The sequence below is a fragment of the Typopeltis vanoorti genome, chromosome 14 (assembly GCF_054136105.1).
Source record: "Typopeltis vanoorti isolate ZY-2024b chromosome 14, IOZ_Tvanoo_1.0, whole genome shotgun sequence".
NCBI lineage: Eukaryota > Metazoa > Arthropoda > Arachnida > Uropygi > Thelyphonidae > Typopeltis > Typopeltis vanoorti.
Window position 1 is genome coordinate 80,580,899 of NC_143562.1, and position 24,389 is coordinate 80,605,287.

Here is a 24,389-nt window from a genome sequence, read left to right on the forward strand (position 1 = left end):
CACAATGTGGAAGAATGTGCTTCCTAACGGCTCGCATATTGCTAGCAGTAATTTCATTCAACTTTGCGACTTTATAACCTGGCTGAGATTTCTCCGATTTGGTTAGAAAAGTCTTGGAAGGCATTTGGTTCCAGAAAAAGGCCGGTTTCATCAACATTAAATATTTGTTGATCACAATAGTCCCCTTACATAATTTTCTTCAAAATCTCTGGATATCTCCTTATCTGCAATTGCAGCTTTGCCTGTGATTAGAACATTATGTAGGCTATTTCTCTTTTTGAAATGCTCAAATCACCCAGCACTAACGTGGAATTCTTCTTTTCCATCATTGATAACCCTTTCTTTCATTTACAAAGAGAATGCTTTTGATTTAATAAGGCTAGTGTTTAGTGGGATCCATTTTTGGTTACAATCTTCGATCCATGTAAAAAGACGTCTCTCTAATTCAATCATTATAATACTTTGATTTTGAGTGCATGTATGTTGAACTTGAAGCAGCCTTACTTTTCTCTTTGTATTCAGCAGTTGATTCACCCATTTTTGTGTTCTTGTCCTATCTTTGCTCTGGACTCACCTTGTTCATTTTTCTTTATTATTTCAAGTTTTTCTTCCAATCAGATTACTTTTTGAATCATTTTCATACTTTTATTTTTTGCTCACTAATTCTTTTACTCATGATTAAAGGTTAGGAAAATAATTTAAAATAAAAAAGTAAGGAAAACAATCGCACGAGATATGATCAGCAAAATGCTATGTAAAGCAGACGACATAAATGTTGGTGGTAAATTTGGAACATAGTGTACATGGAAATAGTGTAGTAGGCCATTAAAAAATAATTTTATAAAATATTTCAAATTGGTAACTAATCTATTTCATCCTGGTGAGTGATTTTTTAAAATAGTTAGCCATAAAAAATGTATAGATCGAAAATTTTTAAAATCTGTAACATTTATTTTTAAGATGTATATAGGCACGCACACTAATCGAATTTGGGTATCGAAAAACAATGACGCACTAATCAAAAATGCACTAATCGAGGGATTGCTGTAGCTAGAAAAGTTCCATGTTCAGGCTCTAAAGCAGAGTTTCTGATCTGATCTTAGTCCACCCACAAATTCAATTTTACAGATTTGCAACCTTTTGTGGGCAAGATTCCTATAAAATAAATGAATAGATTAGCTAATCAGCTCAAGAAAAATTCCAGATACTTTTTTTTCAGTATGTGGCCAGTAAAAGAAAGAACAATCATGTGAAGATGATGTTGGGTGATGATAATAATGACAGAGACTAACTGCTGCAGAGGATATACTTTATATATTCACTGAACAGTTTATCATGTTATTTCAATTTCATGATATGGAGGAACTTCAAGTGAGGGAAATATCAAATATGGGACTGGTGATCGATGAATAGGAAGTATGTGAGGAATTAAGCAAACTCAGTGTTAACAAGGAGGCAGTAGGACTCAATGGCATATCACAACATGTTTTAAGAGAATGTTCTGGTCACTTAACATCAGTCTTGACCTACTTATTTAACAAGAGCCTTGAAATGGGTCAGGTTTCAAAGAAGTGAAAAGCAGGTAAAATTGTTCCATTTCAGAAAGTGGTAATAAGGCCAAGCCTTTAAATTATAGGCCATCTATGTGTATCTGGAGTTCTCAAGATGTTAGAGATGGTTAGGGTCCAATATTGAGTTGATTCTAATAGGATTCTCTGTGATAGTCAGCATGATTTTGTTAGAGGAAGACTACTTATTTCTACAGGCTGACATGTATTGGACAGCGGCTGAATACAGAGTAGCATAGATAGAATTTGCAAAGGTAGATTCAATAGATTGCCACACAAGTGACATGGTAAATAAACTGTGATGAATAGTCAGATAACAGATTAGTGAATTGGATATGAGCTTATTGACTTAATGACAGGAATCGGTAAGTTGCTTATGCATAGCTGGTATCTTGGAAGAGGGAAGACATTAGTGAAGTGCTTATTAACATATAAGTTAAATAGTAACGGGTCTGTTTAGAGCCATTACTATTTAACTTATATGTTAATGATACTGAGAGAGGTTGCAGTGGTTTGTAAATGATGCAAAGTTGGGGAGAACTGTGAAGAGTAGGATAAATGTGGCTTTATAAAGATGTGACTTTAGTAGACTATTTGAATGAGAGACTACCAGTTCAGTGTAAGATTTTGATATCTGGAAAACAAAGTTGCAATGCAAACAGTGGATACATTTTGATGATGGTGGAGGAAATAAGAAATTGTGGATGATGGTGAACAGTAGTCTGAAATTTAGGAGACCACATTGTGAGAACCATGAGAGATTATTATTATTCAGGCCTCCATGGAGTCAAAAGACTCATCATGGGAGATCCTTCCTAGGAAACACAGTCTATCATACCACTCCTTGAACTCATTGGCCATTCTTGCTCTCATCACTCTATCAGGCAATGCATTCCACGGTTCAACCACCCTCCGTGCAAAGAAACCATTCCTCACTCTCTTGTTCACAGCTTTCTTTCTTAACTTCCAGGGATGGCCCGCTGTCATCGCTCCTTACCTTTGTTCCACCAAGCGAAAGAACTCCCCAGTGTCAACCCCATGACTACCTCCTAACAGTTTAAAAGTCTCAATCATATCCCCTCTCCTTCTTCTATCTACCAAACTTTGCAGTCCGCATTCTCTCAGTCGATCCTCATAACTAACATCGTAGTCCTGAAACCATCTTTGTTATCTGCCTCTGTATCCTTTTCAGTTAATTTATCCCCTTCAAATCCCGGGGACCAAATTTAAGAAAAATAATCTAAGTGTGGGTCTGATCAGGGTTTTATGCAATGGAACAATAACTCTTTTATCAGTGCAGGTCAGCATCCTTCTCAGTATTGCAGCAATCCTCAGGGTCACCTTTACCACCTTCGCAATATGTTCCCTGAATTTCAGGTTTCTATCAATCATCATCCCCCGGATATCTTGTCTCCCCTACTTCCTCCAGTACAGCTCCTCCAATCGAGTATGCAGTCTCCCATCAATATATCCCAAACTTCAAGACTTTAAATTTTGCTGCATTAAACCGACCCCCATTCATTTGCCCATCTGTCTAGTTTATTCAAATTCTCTTGCAGTACTGCCACATCTGCACTATTACTAATAACCCTTCCCAGCTTCGCATCATCTACAAACAACTGAATATCCCCCTGCAATCCACTGACAATGCCATTGATATAAAGATTAAACAATACAGGTCCCAATACTGAGCCCTGTGGGACCCTTTACTTGTAACTTTTTTCTCCTTGATATTGCCCCACCATACACAACTTTTTGATACCTTACAGAAAGCCAATCCTGAATCCAGTTGACTAACCCGACATCTAAACCCAAGTGTTGCAAGTTAAATATCAGCTTATCATGTGGCACCCTGTCAAATGCTTTTGCAAAATCCAAAAAAAAATGCAGTATATGCCTTTCCCTCATCAATCACTCTTGTCGATTAGGCTAGTGATGGGAAGGGCATTGATATATAGAAAGTAAAAAGGTTATGGTTCTGTTGTGTAAGACTTTGATCAGGCTGCATGTAGATTACTGTGTGCAGATTCGATCATCTGGTTTTCAAGATAATGTTGATATATATATATATATATATATATATACAGGGTGTTCGGGATAAATTTGACAGTTTCGTAAGGAAAAAGAAAATCTTCTTTGTATCTATTAAATTTAATGAATTGACAAAAAAACATTACAGGCAGAGTTAATTACAATACTATCAACAAGATTTACTCAAAATAACCACCATTAGCATCGATCACAGCTTCAATTCTGCTTCGGAACCTCGAACAAGCTGATGCTACAGTCTCCCTGGGAAGGGCCGCAAAAACTGTTTTAATTTTATCCATTAACTGGGCTTTTGTATTACTGGAAGTGCGATTGGTGTCTTTTTCAACTGCGCCCCATACAAAATAATCCATGGGGTTAAGGTCTGGGGAGTTTGGTGGCCAAACATTTGGACTGGTGAAGTCGTAGAAATTTTCAGACAACCATTTTTGACTTTTCCCAGAGGTGTGGCAAGGGGCCGAATCCTGCTGCCATACATACGGCCTACCATTGGCTACCCTTGTTATCCAGGGCTTGACTACAGTTAGCAACTCCACGAACAAAGCCCGAATTCCAATGCCAGGGTTCTTCAACACCTGTTCCTGCAGATTTGCGAGGAATTCTGCTGTACGAACGCAATCAGATCGTCTGCTAGGGATCTTTCTTCTTGCTACATCCTCGTAGTCACCATTGCAAGTCTCTAGTTCATGCCTGATTGTTTTTACTGTATTCAGGGAGCATTGGGCAGCAGTCGTAATATCCTTATTTTGATGGCGGGCACGAATCATCATGATACAAGTTATTCTCTTCCATGATTCAGGTGGGTTCCAGCTATCCATCCTTTCTGACATCTTGTATATGAATGAAGAAGGGTCCAAACTTTTAAATGAAGAGAAGTGTGTGTTAATACATGTAACTTACGGAAAAATATAATTAATTATAAATATGTCAAATTTATCCCGAACACCCTGTATATATACTAGAAATGTTTCGTAGAAGAGTAAATAAAGCGGTGTCAGGTTTCTGATGGAATGCTATTTGCAGAGTTGGTGAATAAGAGAGGGAGAGATGATATGATTGAGACCTAAGTTGGTCATGAGTTGTTACAGATTAATGTGGAAAAGATTTCTCTTTAGAATGGATTGAAAAATGGGTAGAAGAAAAAGAAGCCATCTCTGAATTTTATAAGCAGGATGTGAATAGGGATCGATGGGCAGGTTTTTTTTTTTACATTGAGAGCTGACGGGTGGACTGCATTGTCTGAGAGTGTAGAAACAGTGAATGAGTTTAAGGCATAGTTTGATGAGCTTTGTTTATCACACTGAGGACTTCCAGTAATGAGTCTTATTTCATAGAGGTTTGATAATATTTTTATTATTTTAGAAAGAGCAATGAAAAGAGGCTGCTCAGTTAACCTGGTTTCTAAGATAATGAAAAATCAGTGGAAGGTTTCTGCTTAGGCTCTTTGTGATTTATATTTGTTTGAAACATTTATTTTACTAACTAGCCACCCAGTGCAATACACTATTTCTGAACTTTCTCCTAATTTATTTGTTTATAGTTACTGTGCAACCACAGATGCGAGACCCTTCAACACTTCTGTGCATGTCAGAAGAAGGCGAATCCATTCTAATAATAGGATAATCAATGTGTTTCATGGGATGAGTGTTTATTATTATATGTCGGAAAATTCGCTTTTCTTTTATGAAAATTATAGTTTTTAAAGTGGTAACTATTTTGCTTGTACAACATTTGGAAACTTTTACGTATAAAGCACATGATTTCGCGTGTTAGTAATGAATTTGTACACCGCCTTATTCCTTTCTCCCCTTCAACATGAATTGACTCTTCTTGGCATGTTGCCAGACTAGGGTCTCGGATCTGTGGTCAGACAGTAAACTATGAAAAAAAAAAAAAAAAATTCAAAACCTGCAGCACAGCAGTATATCGATTAAGGTGGACAATTAAAAATGAATGAACTTTTTTAAATCGTGTGGTTTCTTGAACTTAACTTTTTCTAGTAATTCATCTGTCCACCAAGAAGTTGTGAGATAGTAGAAATGCCATAAGATTATTTCAATATGGGATGCTTTTCTTTGCAGGAATCTTCTCATGTTTGCAGGAATTATTTTTGTTGCATTCAACCGAAACTGAAATTTACTTTAATCCATTCAGCCAAATGGCCAGTACATAAGTCATAGACATATGGTATGTTTATGAATATATTGTCAGCTGTATAATGGAATGGCTATTTTTATTTTTGTAAACTTCTAACTAGACTACATACAGCAGTCCACTTTTTTTCCCCCTTACACAGTAATGTAATTGTTTCGAGGAACTTTAAGTAGCTAACTTAGCATTAACTGATTCATATGAAATTCATATGAAACCTCGAGATTTTCCATAACCAGTGTCTTATCATCATCATCACAAACCATGGGCACACTGCCTGTTGGTGTCCTTTACAATCCCTGATATTTATTTCTTTTTTTACAATTCAAGTCATATGACATTTTATTTCTTTTTTTACAATTCAAGTCATATGACATTTTATTCCCCAAATATGTGAATTGTTCTACATTTTCTGTATCAGTCCTATCCACTTGTATCTTTTGTTTCATGTTCTTTTCACCAAATACCACTGTCTTTGTTTTTTCCACATTCATAACAAGTCCAAATCTCTTCCCTTCCTTATTTAACAGTTCCAGTGTGTTTTGTAGTTCTCTTTCGTCTTCTTCAGTAATAACAATACCATCTGCAAATCTCCGATTGTTAATTCTCATCCTGTGTACATTCCTTTTGCATCTTCCTTCATTTTGTCCATTGCGCTTTCTAAATGTGCGATGAAAATGCTTGGTGATATTGGGTCCCCCTGTCTAGTATCTCTGCTTGTTCTAAACCATTTTCCCAAATCCTCACCTACTCTAATGCAGCCATTGCATTCTTATAAACATCTTTTAATATAGCTATTAATTTTTTGTCAATTCCTTAGGATTCTAGCACTGCTAATGTCACTTTCTGGTTGATACTGTCAAATGCTTTCTGAAAATCAACAAAGCAGGTATATATGTTTTTGTTTTTTCTCCTAGCTTTCTCTGATATTAACCTCATTGTTAAAATCTTTAAATCTTTTGAATTGTAGTTCTGTCTTTCCTAAATCCTGCTTGCTCATCTGCAAGGTATGCTTCCAGTTGTGTTCTCAATCTTTCTGTCAATATCATCATCATCACCTTACCAAGATGACTTGTCAAGGCAATTGTTCTATAATTTTTACATTTCCTTTCTTGTATAATGTCACTAATATTGATTTCACCCACTCCTCTGGCATTTTCCCCTCTTTCCATACCATATTACATAGTTGGTGCATTTCTGTAATCATACTTTCACCACCATATTTAATCATTTCTCCAGTGATGTTATCATTACCATGACTCTTGTGTTTTATCTGTCCTATTGCTTTTTTTTTCTCCGTCTCCTCTTAAAATGTCCATGTCATACTCATTCTTTGATGGTGATATCTGCTTCAATCAGTTTCCCAACTATATCTCACTACAGTATCTTGTCTACCTCTGTACAATTTTATCTTTATTCATTAATACTTTGCCTTTTTCATCTTTAATTGTGATCTGTTTTGGTTTCCACCTTCTATTAATGGTTTCTAATCGTTTTGTACACCTCCCTAGTTTTAAGCTCTCCATAGTGCTGTTCTATATCATCTTACCCATTCTGACTGCTTTTTTTCACCTCGTGACTTAACCCTTTGCTATTTGTTAGTGGGATGATGACACTATCTAACCTACCAAAACAAAATCCTATCTTATTTCTCATAAGAATGATCTTTCCTTTACTTTATTTCCACTTGGTTTTGATGATACTTAAATTTCCAGTCCACTCTTCTTTGACTTCCATACCATTATATCATATCCATAGCCTTCTGTTTCCAAAAATGTCTTGAATGGAGAGAACATCAAATCTCAGGTTTCATTTTTGCCTTGTGTTTTCTATAGTTATTTTCATGGGTGTTATCGACTGAACTGGCCAGCATTATTTTGCCACTTTCTTTTGAGCATGCAGAAACATGAGTAGCTGCTGATCAACACAATTTAACTATGTATCCTTATGCTGCAAGCTTATCAAACCAACTTCTCATTCTACTCTTTCATTTCACCCACCAATGTTCTTTGGAATAGCATTTCTCAAGGACACAATCTTCAGCTGTTCAAGAAGCACATCAGTTGATTCCTTCTTAATTACCAGTATACCACTGTTGTGTTATAGGATTTGCAACTTCTGTCCTTGCCATTCATATTTCAAGTAATTAAGCCTTTTCAGTCCTCAGGAGCTTAAGTCTCTTTAAAGAAGTGTCCTAGTGTCCTTTCTCTGACTGGTTATATTTATATGAAGTAATCTGGGAAAAATAGGGCTGACATGAATAAGAGGATGGCTGATGAACTGACACTACAGGGCTTTGTATGGGGCTGTTACTGATGGAGGGAATGATTTGAGGAGAATGTTAATTTTTTTGCACATGATGCAAAATTGAGGAGGGCATTATTTAATAAAGGTGATGTAAAGATTCTGCAAGATTTGAGCAAAGGATAATGGTTGTTGATTCGTGTGATAAAGTTATGTTAGGTTATTAAGAGATTGCAAGCTATGCATCACATTTGTTATTTGGACTGCAGGACATTGACAAAGATGGTGGATAGGGAAAACCAAAAAGTTGAGAGGCCATATTACAAAAGTGGACAAAATAACTCAAAGGATCACTTGGAGTTGAAGAATTTAGACAGAGAAACCAAGATTAGAAAGCCATTATTCCTTTCTAACGTTTTTATACAGCCTGTCCTATTGCACATATTTGGTTGCCTGTATTTCTGTATGTGGATGTGTTGGAGATCAGAGGCAAGTGACAAAAAAGATGATTAGCTTACAAAGTGTTTCTTTGAAGATAGACTGAAGATTTGTTGGTTACAGTGAAAATTTAGTTGATAGAAATAAGGGAATACAATGCCTTCTTGGTTACATTTCTTTCATTACTTTTATGATCAAGGATAGGATTGGGCTGCTAATTATGAACAAGGGCACGGGGACAAGATTTTTTTGCTTAGAGAGAGTGGTGAATGAGTGGATTGGATTTCCAGAGGTGACAGTTAGTTTAGTGCTAAGGATACTGTATTATGCAAATAATGGTTAGCGTGGGCTTTCCATGATGATTCTTCAGACACTATGGAAGTTTCCATATAATAATAAGTACAAGTTTGCACAATTTTTGTTTTTACATTCTTTAATGTTCTCTGATTATTACTCCCTTCTTGATTATTTCTTTCATTATCTTTTCATTACTTTTATGATCAAATAGGATAGGATTTGATATAGGATCGGATTGGGCTGCTAATTCACCTTTATTTTTTTGTCCATGTTATCTCCATCAGGTTAGGTTTAAGCACAGAATTTTTTGTGTATTTTTTTAAGAATTTTGTAATTTTCATATTTAAGTCCCTTTCTTCTTATTATTATTATAATTAATTATTTATTTTACTTCTAGTTGGGTCCTGGCCTTTTAAAAGCCATTGTTTTCTATTTTTCTATGTAGGAGTGTGATTGTATTTGATATAATTTAGGAGTGGCACTTTACTGCCATTATTTTTTTTTAATAATCGGTGATACTTGCTGCTGTATTACAGCCTTGATGGAATTTCAGAGAGGAATTTATCATTATTTTAAATATCACCTCCAAGGAGTCAAAAGACTCATTATGACAGGAAAAGATCCATGCAACCCATAATTTCCACAGCTTAATTCTCCACATACACATACCATGCACCAATACTATCTTTACAAACTGAGCATTCTGTGGCTGATTTGCCTATATGCAGGATGGAAAAACTCCAGTTTTTGAGAGGCAAAATCCCTACCTTCTGAACATCCCTACCTTCTGAACAATTAAAATAATATCCGAAAAATAGCTGCTGCTGCTGCTTCTAGATTGCAGCCAATTCTGACTTCTTCACAGTTAATCTAGTATAGATGTTGCAGGGTTTCCTCTCTCAGAAATTGGTGTTTTTCCTTCTACAAATCATTCAATTGTTTGAGTCACTGAGACATCATCAGGAAGGGCAATGAGAGGGTGCCCACCTAGTTAGGACTCGTCTTTCACCCAGTTTTGTGTGTTACAAGTCTCATATTGTAGTCCCTAATGTCTCAGTGAGTGAAATTAAATATTATTTTAAATCCTTTCTCAGTGCTACTTCAGTCCATTAAGTTTCTAACATGAGTATTCAGGTAGTCTAACCTAGATTGGATACTGTGGCTTGGATACCTCTGTCGAATAAATATGGTGGATTAATAATATTCACCTTGGAACCAAAATTACAACAGGTTGACATTTGGCCCATGATTCTTGAATAAGAGTATTCCATGACTTGCTACAGTACATAGCTCATCTGTGACTTGATATTTTCTTTTTCAAATTTTGAAATGAGGAAAGTGAAGGAAAAGTTTTTTACATCACTAACCAACTTTTGTAAGTTTCAGGAAATATTCAAGTAGGTGCAAAGATGCATGGCTTGCAGCACTGCCACTAATTTATTTTAAAAAACATAACACTATATTGGTTTTTAAGCATTTATTAACAGTGTGGAAACAAAAAAAGGACTAATTACATAATAAATTGAAAACAATGAATTTCTTATGAAATGATCAACTCTCTAACATTATAAAAAAAAAATTGATTTTACATCAGTTTACAAGTGAAATGTACTCAAAGAATAAAATACATGAACAATAAATAATAAAAAAAATTGCACCAGATCCAGTAAAAATAAGCAAACTTAGTGACTTAACTCTGAAGAGTGGTAATGGACGAAGGATGAATGGAATGGTAATGTGCAGCATACAATTATACTGGAATGCATTTTTGGTCAAAAAGTTGATGTAAAAGTAGCAGTGTAAACTACTCCCTTTACAAGTAATTAAAATATCCTTTTTTTCTTCTCCTGGTTGGTAGAAAACTGGTGTAATTGCGGCATCACTCTTCTTTATGGTAATAACTCTTGACATAATCAAGTAGAATATACTTTTACTGTAGGGTAAAAAACTGTAGCACAATGAAATAGTGTAGTTTAAGTGATTTTTTTTTTTTTTAAAAGCGTGGTTCAATATATTCAGATAAGGCATGTGAGAATGTATTAGTACATGCTGATTTTTATTTTAAATTGGTAAGGGATCAAATAAAAATAATAGCATTTTGATCAGATGTAAAAATAATTTTCTTAATTTCTAAACTGCAATTATTTAAAAATCTACTTAAACCATAATACTGAATATATTGAAACCCATGGCTGGAAGAGATAATTTTGTTCTGAAAGTGCATTAATATCACAGAAATAATGCATTATATGGATTTTTTGCAAAAAAGCAGTAGCATTACATTATAGTTTCTAGAATTAGAACAGTTATGTTACTATGATGACTCCATCTTTTAAAAAAAGTTTGTGTCCAGAACAAAAAAAAAATCATGCCAGAAAACAGTGATGTTAACTAAAATATACATTAACAAAACTCCAAAACAACTGTTAGAAAAAATGTATTTATTAGTAGCAGTAAATTGCTACTAATCAGATATTTTTAATATTTACCCATTATGTTATCCAACATGGTAAATTGCTTATGAAACAGGCATGGCTTTATACTTCATTAAATATTTTCCTATATAGTAGTAGCAGTCAGGAAATTGTTTTGAAGTGCATTTATTTTATTTTGTACAGCTGAGAAAAAATATTTGTTATATTCTGAGTCTTTGAGAACTTTTGTTCTAAAGTTAAACAAAAACATATGGATATCTTTTAGTTAAACTGAATTTCTTTAGTACAAGACATATTCTAGTTATTTTTGGGACATTACCAACCTAAAGCTTGATCAAACTTCCTGACTTCATTAAAATACCGTTTACAGCTAGAAAACTTTCTTAAATGACAAGTTCACATAAAAGTACATCATTCTTAATTAAAAATGCATAAATCCATTACTTAATTCATGCATAACGTGCAATTTATTGTATTCAAATTCCATTATAACATGGGTTTTTGGCAAATTTGAGGTCATAATGTTGGAGTAATGAATCCAACATTATATGTATAATTTACTTGAAAGTATGTGTTCTAATGTGTTTTCAAGTAAGTTATTTATCAATAAAAATATACACTGTGATAAAAAATACTTGTGATTTGCATAACATCAAGAACAATTTTGAATGAGAGTAAACCTATGCTAGTTTGCAAAAAAAAAATAAGGAGAGGGGTGGAGAAAGATAGCTCAGTTAGGTAATAATCTGAATTAGTGCATTTAGTAAAACCAAAAAATACACTTTAAATTAAAGAAAGCTTGGTTTAGGTTCTTTTATCACTAGGCAACTTCAAAGGTTTTCTATACAGTACTAGCAGTTGATATACCTACATCTACTTGTATCTTTTAATTTATCCAAAATATTCAAGGTAAATTTCATTTATTTCCATTATTGGCCATTTTTCACAGTTAATTTTTTTGTTTGCATAAATTTTAATGGTACTTTGGCTTGCAGGAAATAGCATTGCATCTAAATTCTGTAATATTCAAACTAACATGGGTTTACTGTGTCTTACTACATTGTCCATAATTTAGAAACTTAAGTTTGAATATATACAATCTACACTTAACAGGTACAGCAGAAACCTACATATAAAATATTTTATTAATAAAATGAAACAGTTGTACGATGCGAAGATATATTGTCTGATTAGCAACTGTCTCACCAAAGTTTTAAAAATTAGTTATTATTCTTTATAAACGGGTTTGTTTATATATGGGGGAAAACTGCTGATTAAAATAAATTTAAGTGTGTTCATAATGTATTTTAATTTAATATCAGTTAATATTAATTATATCACAATATTTAATGTCGAAATATTTGTTGTTGCTTTTTTAATTATTTAAGCAAGCATATGTAAGAAGAATTTTACAGTAATCCAACACTATGACACACAAAAAAAAGTCCATTTGGTGAATCAGTATGCTTTCAACTATTTAAATAATAAACAATTGTATGCATATTAATATTGTCTGTATGCAGTGATCATCAGCTGTGATATGAGATATGTCTGACAATAGCTGACATCAATCCTGAATGGAATGCACTATTTTTTTTAATAAGTTCAAATGATAAAAATTTGTTTCATTCACAACTAGCAAGTTCAAATGCCATTTCCTAGAATGGAGACAGGATGTGATTGTCTTCAAACAAGTGAAGACAATGCAAGTATGAATACCTACACAGTATTCATTAAAATCTACATAGCTTGCTATAAATTCCTTTTCTAAAAATTAACAATATGCAGACCCATATATTTATTCACCTAATTTTAGTGACATTACTTATTAATTGTATTTACAACAAACTGCTTAATAAAAGTTTTGTGGTAGTTTTAAATTATTAATAATACTTATTGTCAGTTCTAAACCTTTCTTCAGAATAGCAGAAGTTAAAATATAAGTACATTTATAACAATGTTATTGGTTGGAGTATATCCCATGAAGTATAATATGAAAATGCTGGAATCTTAGATGAATAAATATGAAAAACATTGCAAGATGACGAGGGTGGTGCTATAATTTTGATATATTACATTATGTTATTATCTTATGAATGGTACTGTGAGAAGAGCAAACAAATAGGGTTAAAAAAATTTGAAAGTAAAATGTATATATATAATAAACATAAACAAAAGAGCATAAATAATAGCATTCATGTTTGTCAAACTGCTTTGCATAAAGAAATCCAATATTTCAATATGAATGTCTGCAAATTGTTATTTTTAGTTCAAGCAACCCCAAAAAAAGTTTCTGTTTCCCCCAAACTTTTTCATTTACTGGTTGTCTCCAATAACTCAATGATGCAATCATATATAATCTGCATATGTCTGTCACTCCTGGTTTGGTTTAAGTTCCTTACGGACTTCTCTGGACCACTGTACATTTTCTAATTAAACAAATGTTATGCCAAGAGTCTGGCTAGTCATGGTAGTAAAGCAGCCTAAGTATTTGAAAGAGTGATATCATTTACACAACACATTCACATAAGTAACAACACAAATGAAAGTAAAATCCTAGTCAGTCGTTGAGCATTCAGCAATTCATAATTAAATCTTATTATTTCTGTTGTCACACCACAGTGTTGTGAGCATCTAAGGCTGGTATGGCAACTTCTTTGAAGTTCATTTTTTCCCTTCTGTCTTTTCTTCTTTCCTTTATCTCCTACATCTTGAGAAGTCAAATAACATAACAGAATGCATGATGTGCAGAAATACACTACCAGAGGCAGACTGATCAAGTTCCTGGCACGTATCATAAAATTGATAGGTGGTGTTGAGCACTGTGAGCAACACAATCACTTTTCACATACTTTATAGAGAAGGACTATCTTGATATGTTACATCATTAGGATGGCTCAGCTGACATTTCTATAAAAATAAATAAATACATAATATTAATGCTGCAACACAGGCTGAGGAAAATCTCTTTATTATTAAATTTTAATGATTTCAACCAAAACTAACAGAATTACTTATGGCAATAAAAAGATTAAACTTGAAATCATTATTAATTTCATATTTATGAGAACAATTCTGTCATGTTGTACCATCATTCTATATTTAAGCCAATAAGAATACAATTTGGTTGGCTAAATCCCAAATTGCCAGCCCATCCTTGTTCGTTATCCAGGTAGATACCTAACAGGGTGCACCTTTTTTTTTTAAAGGAAAACATTCCAAAACATTTGAGATCCAATGTGATCTTAGCTTAGTAACTTAAAAAGTTATCACTCTTTGTTTACTGCTCCTTCATTTGCTTTCTTAAGCAGAATGGTTTATAATCATATATAATCATATTTTAACCAAACAACTTTAGCATCTAAATGATTCTTATTTTTATCTGTCTAATACCCCTACCAATAAAATCCAAAACAAGGATCTTGGTGGTAAGAACCAATTTCAGCTTAACTGTGAAAAGTCAAGCTAAAAAAAAAAAAAAAAAGGACCACACCTGGAAAAAAGGAAAACATTTCAGATACAATGTAGTCTTAGCTTAGTTCCAGCCTCAAATTGCAACTACACTTGCAAGTTCTCACTCACACATTGCATTGGAGCCTAATGGGAACTCAGTTTTGAGCTTCTCCAATTAATGCTCATTCTATCAGATTCATTTGTTGTTTTCAATGCTTTTCTAATCCCATCAACCTTTTTGAACTTTGTGAGTTCTTTTCTTTAAATGTTGATTTTTTTTTTTTTTTCCTGGTCCAGATTTTCTAATATGAAGTCATCTTTAACAAGACCACATGATGAGGACTGGTGTGGCACATCACTGAGCATCTGAATGACCATACAGCATCTGTTGATGTACAATGACCAAATGGATGGAAGTTGTCTTCCTTTAATTTTAATATTCTCAGCTCTAAATAGCTTCCCTTTTACAACTTCAGTGATGTAGCAGGTACAAATTCCAACATTCACACACATCAGATGAATTGTTTGCTTCTGCATTGACTTCAGGATTTCTATTGTAGATTTAGAATGAAAGAGTTGTAGAACTGGTTATGATGTAGAGAGGGAATAGCCATGGAGAGGCATGCAGGAGTTGCATCTCAAAAGTGATTCAGTGGAATTGTTATAGAATCAGAAATGAGCTATTACATTTATTTACAAATGTCAGAAATATCCAAAATAAGAGAAATAAAACGATTGCATTCATGAAGTTTATTTGCCCCAAAATTGTTAGAATGAGTGAGATGTGATTGGATGAAAATGAGAATGACATCCTGGCAGAAGTAGAAGTTAAGAAATATGATGTTTTTTCCTGAAGATAAACAGGAAAGAAAGAGAGGTGGAGTGCTGCTGATAATAGTTGAGAGAAATTACATCCGCCCAAGGTGCAAGTACAATGGTTTGAGGTAGAGGTGGACAAGATGAAGTATTTAGTTGGCTGTTGCTGTAGACCAGGTAATGTGAAGGGCAGACAATGAAATATATAGGCAAATTAGCCTGACAAATAAGAAAAGGGTGATCATTAGATTTGGAATAAAGAGATAGTAGAATCTGGGGACAATGGGAATGATTTCTTGGATTTTTGAGAAATGACTACCTTGGGCAGCACACAGATGTCATGTGGGATTCAATCATCTTATCAAATGATGTTATTGCAAATAGGGTATTGAATCTCTTTCCATGTGGATCTCTGATTATGAAAATCTCAGAAGAAGAAGAAGGTTAAATAAGATGTGATATGATGGACATCCTGACAGGAATGGAGATAGAAAGAATATGATTTTTTTTTCATGAAGATAGACAGAGAAGTGTCTATCTTCATGAAAAAATGCGGGAATATAGTGGCAGTGGTTTTGAAGAAGTATAGCAGGATGAAATATTTAGTTGGATATTGTTATAAACCTGGTAATGTAGATTGAAATGAAGAGATTGCATCTGGGAGCAGTATGAAAGCATTTCAGAGATGATTATCTTAGGCATTACATGAGGACACACGAGGATCAAGGGGTATTGGATTCGATCATCTCATTAGAAGATGTTATTACAAATAGAGTACTAAATCTGCTTCCAGTTGGTGAGAGTGGTCACAAAGACATCATAGCAACCATATTAGAACTTCTGTGAGAAAGGGATACATGTAGAATTATAAGGCTGGTGATATAAAAAAAAAAAACCTCAAGAGACAGCTTGCAGCTATATCATGAATGAGGAATGGGATCGAAAGGAGACCAATTGCTTGGGTCCTATGCAAGAACCATCTAGTAGATGAAATGTCTGAATGTATTCCAAGTGTCTTCTTCCTATCGTGCCTTATCCCATCTATTTGGGGTCGGCCTTTTTACATGATGTGACCTTACGTGCGCAAGCCCAACTGACTTGTTGCAGAGCCTAACGTTGGGGGGGGGGTGTTTTTGTCTGCAGAAGTATATGTGCGTGTGTTCATAGGGCTAGTTTGCCTGTTCTGAGGGATGAAAAACCCGAGTTTCCAGGAGGAAAAAAAAAAAACCTCCACCTCCGTATAAGACTAGTTAACTCACCTTTAGTCGAAAGAGACCAGATAAAGGTTCCTCATGTCATGGATGGTAATCGAACCCAGGTCTTTCTGACCAAAGGGCTTCATTTTTCCAACTGAGCTATGGACGTTCTGAATGTATTCCAAGAGTAAGGAAATTAAATAAGTTAGGTCAGGCATGCAATCTGGAAGAAGACTACATGGAGGCAGCACAAGACAAGTGGTAATAATCAGTTATATGAAGAGCACAAAGTGATAAAAAAAAATCTCGGGGAGTTCTTTTGATATCCTGCCAGTAGAAGAAAGAATGATTATAGCAGGATCATACTGGTTGGTTAAAATGATAGAATGATGACATAACTGAGGATATTAAATGAGCAATTCCTAAAGGTATGGTATTCTAGTGAAGGGAGGAGGAAGAGGAACTAATGGTAAGTGAGCAGCAGATATGGAGAATTGAGCAAACTTCATGTTTAATAAGACTATATGGCTTTGTGATATATTTTATTATTGTTCCGGGAAACTCCAAGGAGTCGACAGACTCATCGAGGGAGGCCCTAACATCATGTCAAGAACAACTATTCAACATTCACACAGTATCTATCATACCTTGCCTTGAACTCATTCACGGTCGTAGCACCCACAACAGACTCTGGAAGCTTATTCCACTCATTTACCACTCTCCAAGTAAAGAACCTAGCTCTAACACCCTTGTCAACCACGCTCTTGCCCAGCTTCCATGCATGGCCCCTAGTCCTCCCACCACCAGTCATATTTTCAAAAATATCTTCTGGATCAATCTTATAAAAACCCTTCAGTAATTTGAATGTCTCAATCATATCACCCCTCCTTCGCCTATCGTCCAATTTCTGCAACCCACAAATCTTCAACCTATTCTCATAAGGTTCATTCCACAGACCTGCTATCATCTTGGTCACTCGTCTCTGGACCCTCTCCACTTCCTCCCCATCACGAAGAAACCCTGGTGCCCATAGCTGGGCACAGAAGTCTAGTGAGGTCTTATCAAGGCTCGATACAGAGGAACAACAACTTGTTCATCTCTGCATGTTAAAGTATTTTTCAGAAGCCAAGTGATTTGGTGAGCTGTTTTAGTTACTTTTGCAATGTGCCCCCTAAACTTCAACTCCCTATCCACCAACACTCCCAAATCCCTGGCCTCATCAATCTCCTGGAGTATGGTTCCACCAATGCGATATACTGCTGCTATTCTTTTCACCCCAAAGTGCATAACCTTACACTTTGCCACATTAAATTGACATCCATTTTTCCTAGCCCAGTCCTCCAAACTATCCAAATCATCCTGTAAAATTTTGACATCCTGTGCACTCACAATTGCTCTACCCAACTTTGCATCATCAGCAAACAAGTGAACACTTCCTCTCAGATCGATATTGCTGCATGATTTGAGGGGATGTTCCAATGAGTTAACAATGATCATTAGTTACTTGTTTAACATGAGTCTTACATTGGGCCAAGTTCAGAGGAGTGGAAAGAGTGCAAAATTGTTCTGCTTCATAAAGAAAGTGATAAGACTAAGCTTCAAATTGTAGGCAAATGTATATCTGCAGTTGTGATTATGCTGTTGGAGAGATAAGTGAAGATCGAACTTCAGAATTGGATTGACAATTACAGCATTCTCTTTGACAACAGCATGGGTTTGCTAAAAGAAGATGGTGTTTAGCAATCTCCTTACTTATTTTAACAAAGTGAAAAATGCATCGAACAAGGGAGATACATAGACCGTGGTATATTTAGATTTGCAAAGGCCTTTAATAGATTTCCACATGACAAACTGGTAATTAAATATCAACAGATGAGATTGTATAGTAAATTGGAGAATGGATCTCTGATATCCACAGGTAAGTTGTATATGAGGGGGGGGGGGAGCTGCAGTATCCTGGAAGAGAAAAGTCATTAGCACCTCAAGGGTCTGTTGCTGTTTAACTTAAATGTTAATGATATTGGGAAGAATTTGATGGTGATATGCAGTTGTGCTGCTGATGCAGAGTTGGGGAAAACTATTAGGAATAAAGCAGTTATAGCTTTCTAAGAAAACTTGAATAGATTGGATGAATATAGCAATAGAATGGGATTGCTAGTTCTTAAAGTGTAAAGTTTTAAAATTTGGGAAGCAAAGATGGAAGTAGCCTATATAATATAATAATAATAATTATTATTATTATGTGACACCTCCAGGGGGTTCAGAGACTCATCGAGGGAGAGTGTGCCAACAGCATTGAACGATTGACTCCCTTCCAACTACTAACTGCGCTCAAACTTGCTTAACTTTTTGCAAGCCATTAGTAGCAGAGGCTCTACCAATTGACCAACCTTTGCTGGCTATATAATTGGGGATGTAAAATAACTTATCTTGGGGTGATGGTGGATAATGGCTTAAAATTTAGGGGAGATACTGCCAAAATTGTGAAGGCAACACAATGGATTTGTGGCAATAATCTGGAGGACACTAGTATGTATAAGTCAGAAGATGGTTTCAAGTGTATAAGGTCTTGATCAGATTACATATGCATTACTGTGCACAGATTTAGTCACAAGGATGAAGAGGTATTGGCCTAGCGACAATTACAAAAGGTGATTTCTAGTCTCTCTCGAAAAAAAAAAAAGAAGAAACAGAATTTGCAGAATCTAGTGGATAGGAGTAAATATGATTGACACAATGAGTCTTTTGATTCCATGGAGGTCTGATGATGATGATAATAATCTCTTAACTTTTTTTCAAATATAAAAACAACCCATACATTCACATAACTTTAAATTCTATTCATTGTTTTGCTGATGGTAATCTCTTCATTCTTCTTCATCTGGAGAAACTCCCATTGTATAACCAGTCATTTAAATACTTAATGTCTTAAACACTGTTCAAGTACTTTAAGTGCATTACATACTTTAATGTCTAAAACATTGATCTTATTTATCACCATTCTCAAATGAGGTGAAGACAACTTTAGTGAATTTCAATCTGTTAAAACACAGACCTGTCTTTTACCTGAAAGAGATGCTACTTCACACTCTGGTTTCTCTCAATCAGTCTTTGACTCTCTGGAGGTCTAATAATAATACTCTCATATTTAGTGTGGTGCTTCAGAACCTCTCTGAGAAATCATGACTATACACAGAAGAGAACAGTCTGCTTAATAGGATTCATATCATCTATATAGGATTCAATAGGATCCTCTCTCATAGAATTCCTCCAGCTACTTTCGCATAGGCATTCTGCTTTTTTTTTTTTTTTAAAAAAAAAAATAGGTACTTACATAGGTGTTGCTCCACCAAACTAGCCACCACCATTCCTCTGCTTTCCTCTAATCATGACCACCAATCAACATCTCTTAACTTTAGCTCCAAACATCGCATCTTCTTGCTTCATTCCAGCTACCCGTTCTTTTAAACACCCTTTTCCAAAGAATACAACCTCCAGCTTTTCAAGAAACTTGTTAACAGATTCCTTCTTTTCCCTTTAACCACTTATCTACGCACAACACTGTTGTGTTACAGGGAAATAATCACTCATTATCTGACTGGATAAGTTTTGAGTTAGACTGTAAAGTGGTAATGACTAAGATAATTTTCATTAAAATTCACTTTAGTCATTATCACATTTTTCAAATATTGGAGAATAGAATGACTCTCTGATATGCACAGGTAAGTTGTATATGGGGGGGGGGGGTAGCTGCAATATCCTGGAAGAGAAAAGATATTTTTATTCTTCCTTGTAACAGTATATGCCATTTCTCCACATTGCAAACTTTGCAGTATTAAACTGAAAATGTAGAAATTTTAAATATTTACATTTTTAGTGTTGAGGCTTAATTTTGAAAGCTTCCTACAAACTACCAAATTAAGGTTTGCTCACAAAGTCATGTGAGATAAAGTACAGTACAAGAACAAGCAGTTTAGACTTCACAGTTATTACTAGTTTTGCCATGTTTATACAAGAGAGAGAGAAATCAACTGTCAACTCGGGCAACATAAAGGCGATTTTTAAAATATGAAAACCAGTTATTCATTATAAGAGCAAGGCAATCTTTATTTACAAAAGAGAAAAAAAATTAAATAAAAATTCATCTCATGCTTATTATATCAGTATGCAGTATCAAGGTACTAATCCGAACACACCAATTAAGACTTACTTGTTGTTTATTCTGCCAAGTTTTCATTGCCAACTTGTACTTCTCAAATTCATGGCACCAGTCTGAATAAATTTTTCTGTATTCCACTTCAGATGGTGCATTACAAGTTTCTGTGTTAAAAAAAAATCAGATAATTATAGAAAAACTGTACATCAAATAATTATATATACAAATATAGCTATCTTTCCAATAACAAATTTCATACATATATATATATTGATACAGTGCGAGTTGTTGCAGATGATCTCACTCACTTTATTCTGCATGTGAAGTAAGATTTATATATATTATTATATATCAGGAATGGTCAAGATGTTGCCTGGGTCGACCTCAGAGCCATTTATAGTTGCCTATGGCCCTTGTGGTGGTGGTGGGGGGGACAAATCTTACCCAATACAATGTTTGCTGAAACTTATTTGTTTTGTGTAGTCTTGCAAAGATTTTGGTTGGAATAAACAAGAGTGCAGCTGATATGTATAAAATTTCCTGTAAATACCAAAACAGTTTGAAACTGAAATCTGTAATCATTGTAAGGTCAACTAAATTATAGTTCATGTTTGGTTTAAAATAACTTGTCATGTTTGCTATACTTTTAAGTCAGTGCATTTAGTATGTACAGTAAATGAAATATAGTTGAACTTAGTTATAATGAGCACCACAAGACTGACAAAATTTTCTCATTATAAACATTACTCACTATAGCAGTGATGAGTTAAATCTGCCTCCTAGAGTTTCTTAAATTCTCAATAACTCAATAAAAATAGATTCAAAAAAAAAAAAAAATAAAGAAATATTAGAGAGAAAAAAAAATATAATTACATACCTAGATATTATTTTTATGAATATGCTTGTATAAACTACAATATGTTAATATTAAACACAATTTATTTGTCCATAATTTTAAAATCATACACTTAATACTAAACACAGTTTATTTCTCTAATTCAAAATAATATAATACTATATACTGATGTCATCTTTGGACTTTTTTCGAAGTTGGATCAAATTACGGTAGCAATGTGTAGTATGATGTTCTTTCAAAAGATGTTGTTACTCACACGAATACTAGCATCAACACATGACCAAGGCAAGATTGTCGTTTGAGAAATGCAAGACCATTTTAAATTGGTATTTCAAATTTGAGAATAATGTTGAAGTTCAACAACAATGGAGGCATGAGTTTGCATCACAACCTCCAACACGCCTGACAACTGCACATATTCGTGATAAGTTTGAGACCCGTGTATGATGTGCAGAAGGGAAGATCTGGGAGGCCTTGCACAGCAACAAGTCCTGTTTCCTCGGCTATGGTGTTGAAACAGTTTACACGCTCACCATAAGTCCACCACACAATGTGCACGTGAGACAGGAGTTAGCAGAGCAAACATACAATGCATTCTTAAAGCAGCTAAATGGAAAGTTTACATCCCAAGATTATTACATGCAACGAATCAAGATGATCCTGATCAAAGAATGCAGTATTGTGACAACAATACTGCATTCTTTCAACACATGGTTTTAGCTATGCAAATGGTTGAACACATGGTGGATGAGGAGTTTGTGAGGAAGAAGGTTTGGTCTGATGAAGCACAATTTAAGCTTAATGGAACAGTGAATTGGCATAATTGAGCTTCAGAAAATCCAGGCGTTCATGTGGATATTAGGCGTCAATTTACTGGGGCTCAATGTCTGGTGTGGATTGTCATCTAGGGGTTTAATAGGACCATTTTTCTTTCAAGGAACTGTTACCTGGTCAAGTATACCTAGACATGCTACAAACATCCATTTTACCTGCCATTCATGTGCTTTATGGGAATGATCAATTTCTTTTCCAACAAGATGGCATGACATGAGAGTTTGCAGGGACAATGGATAGGACAAAGAGGTGCAGTTGAGTTTCTCCCCCCCCCTCCTCCATGCTCTCATGATTTAACACCCTTGGACGTCTACCTATGGGGGGGGGGGGAAGTCCAGCTACACTTTTGGCCCTTCAGAAAGACATTGAAATGGCATGCACAGCAATCCCACTGGATGCTTTGGGCAATGTTGCACAAGCAGTAGTTTGCTGTAATAAGTATCTGGACGCTAATGGTAACCACTTTGAGCACCTCGTGTAAATGTATAAATCAAAGGTAACTTGTATCATCTCTTGATGTCTGTATCAATTTAGTATTAGAATTTTTATACAGGTTTTTCTTTTGCTGAAGTGTGTATACATTTTTTTGTCGGACTCTGTATATTCAAGAAAATTAACAGATTCCTTCTTTTTGCTTTAACCACTTGTCCACACATGACACTGTTGTGTTACAGGTCTTGTGACCTCTCATGGGGAAACACGATTTCAATTAGTCTTCTTAAAAAACTGACAAAATGATGGTATGTCAGTTTTTAAATCAATTCAGACAACTTCTGTTACATACAAAATTGTTGCAAGCAAATTTTTCCACTTGAGCCTTCAAGATCAGACTGTCTGTTGAGAATCCAGCACTTTGGGTAGTAAACCATTTGTTAGATCTTGAATGATGGCTCTATCAAGAATAGAACTGCTCCATTCAAGATTTAACAAGAGAACAATATCAAGCAAAAGCACACTTGTACTCTTGGCAAAACAGACATAATACGTAAAGATGCAGATATTAACTTTGCTTAAAAGGGAATTAAAATATAAAAGAAGAGGTTGAATCTTAAATTAAAATGAAATCGAAGAAGGAAATAAATATTAAATTGTACTATGTTTAAAGTTATTGTTTAAAATAGATGGAATCTTAATTTGTCAAAAACATCAATGTTAAAATATGCCATGTATAAAGTGGTGTATCATCGGGCGAACAAAAGTTCAAAGGTTGCGGTTTGACCATCAAAGATGATGTAATGAGCGATGAGTAGGCATTTATGGAAGGCGCAAGAAATTTGCGTTCCCCAAAAAAAGCGATGCGCGTACAGCAAGGAGGTGACGTCACTCGGTAACAGCATATGGGAGAGTGTCGTAGACAAGTTTGGAGTGCGTTGAGAGAGACTCCTTTTTTTTTTTTTTTTTCCTCCTGGTTCCTGTGGTGTTCCCCAATCACGTGTACCCTCCTGCTCAAAGTTCCCGAGCGAATCAGCATACCTGATACTCGACAAGACGTATGACGACAGCAAAGCGGCAACGTGTTTCCCGTTGCTGAGTGACACAAATCGAAGAAAAAATAACACGAGGTGAGAGCAGTGTTCGAGTTTTAGACCATCAGTTTGGATCTGACTGATGAGAAAGCAGCAAAGGATTCCTTTGAAGGTAAATCGTGTTAGAAGCGGTGACGTGAAAAGTTCGTAAGCCCATAAGAAATAACCAAGCGAATTCGGGACGAGCACGTGGCGGCAATCCATTGTTCAGAGGGACAATCTATCACAAAGAACAGATGGAAGGATTCGAGAAATCGTCTAACAAGGTGGTAATGTACAAATCTTCCTTTTTATGTGTTATCTATTGGTGATGAAGGTGTAAAATGGACAGAGTTTAAAAAAGAAGAGAGAGAAAATCTTGAGACAATTT

General features: G+C 35.0%; 2 protein-coding genes across 6 annotated transcripts in view; one reads left to right on the forward strand and one right to left on the reverse strand.

The window, feature by feature from the left end:
- Positions 1-24,389, forward strand: part of LOC150099706 (uncharacterized) — a 143,782-nt gene that overhangs the window by 48,141 nt on the left and 71,252 nt on the right. The gene's annotated exons all lie outside the window — the stretch shown is intronic.
- Positions 7,918-24,389, reverse strand: part of LOC150099707 (semaphorin-2A-like) — a 794,210-nt gene continuing 777,738 nt past the window's right edge. For 2 of the 3 annotated variants that reach the window (XM_090404419.1, XM_090404417.1), the window contains exon 16: positions 20,423-20,967. In XM_090404419.1, the coding sequence (XP_090260545.1) occupies positions 20,789-20,967 (179 nt within the window). In that variant the 3' untranslated portion in view covers positions 20,423-20,788. Of the gene's footprint in view, positions 14,093-20,422; positions 20,968-24,389 lie in introns of those variants that run through there. The other variant, XM_090404418.1, reaches the window with a different exon arrangement.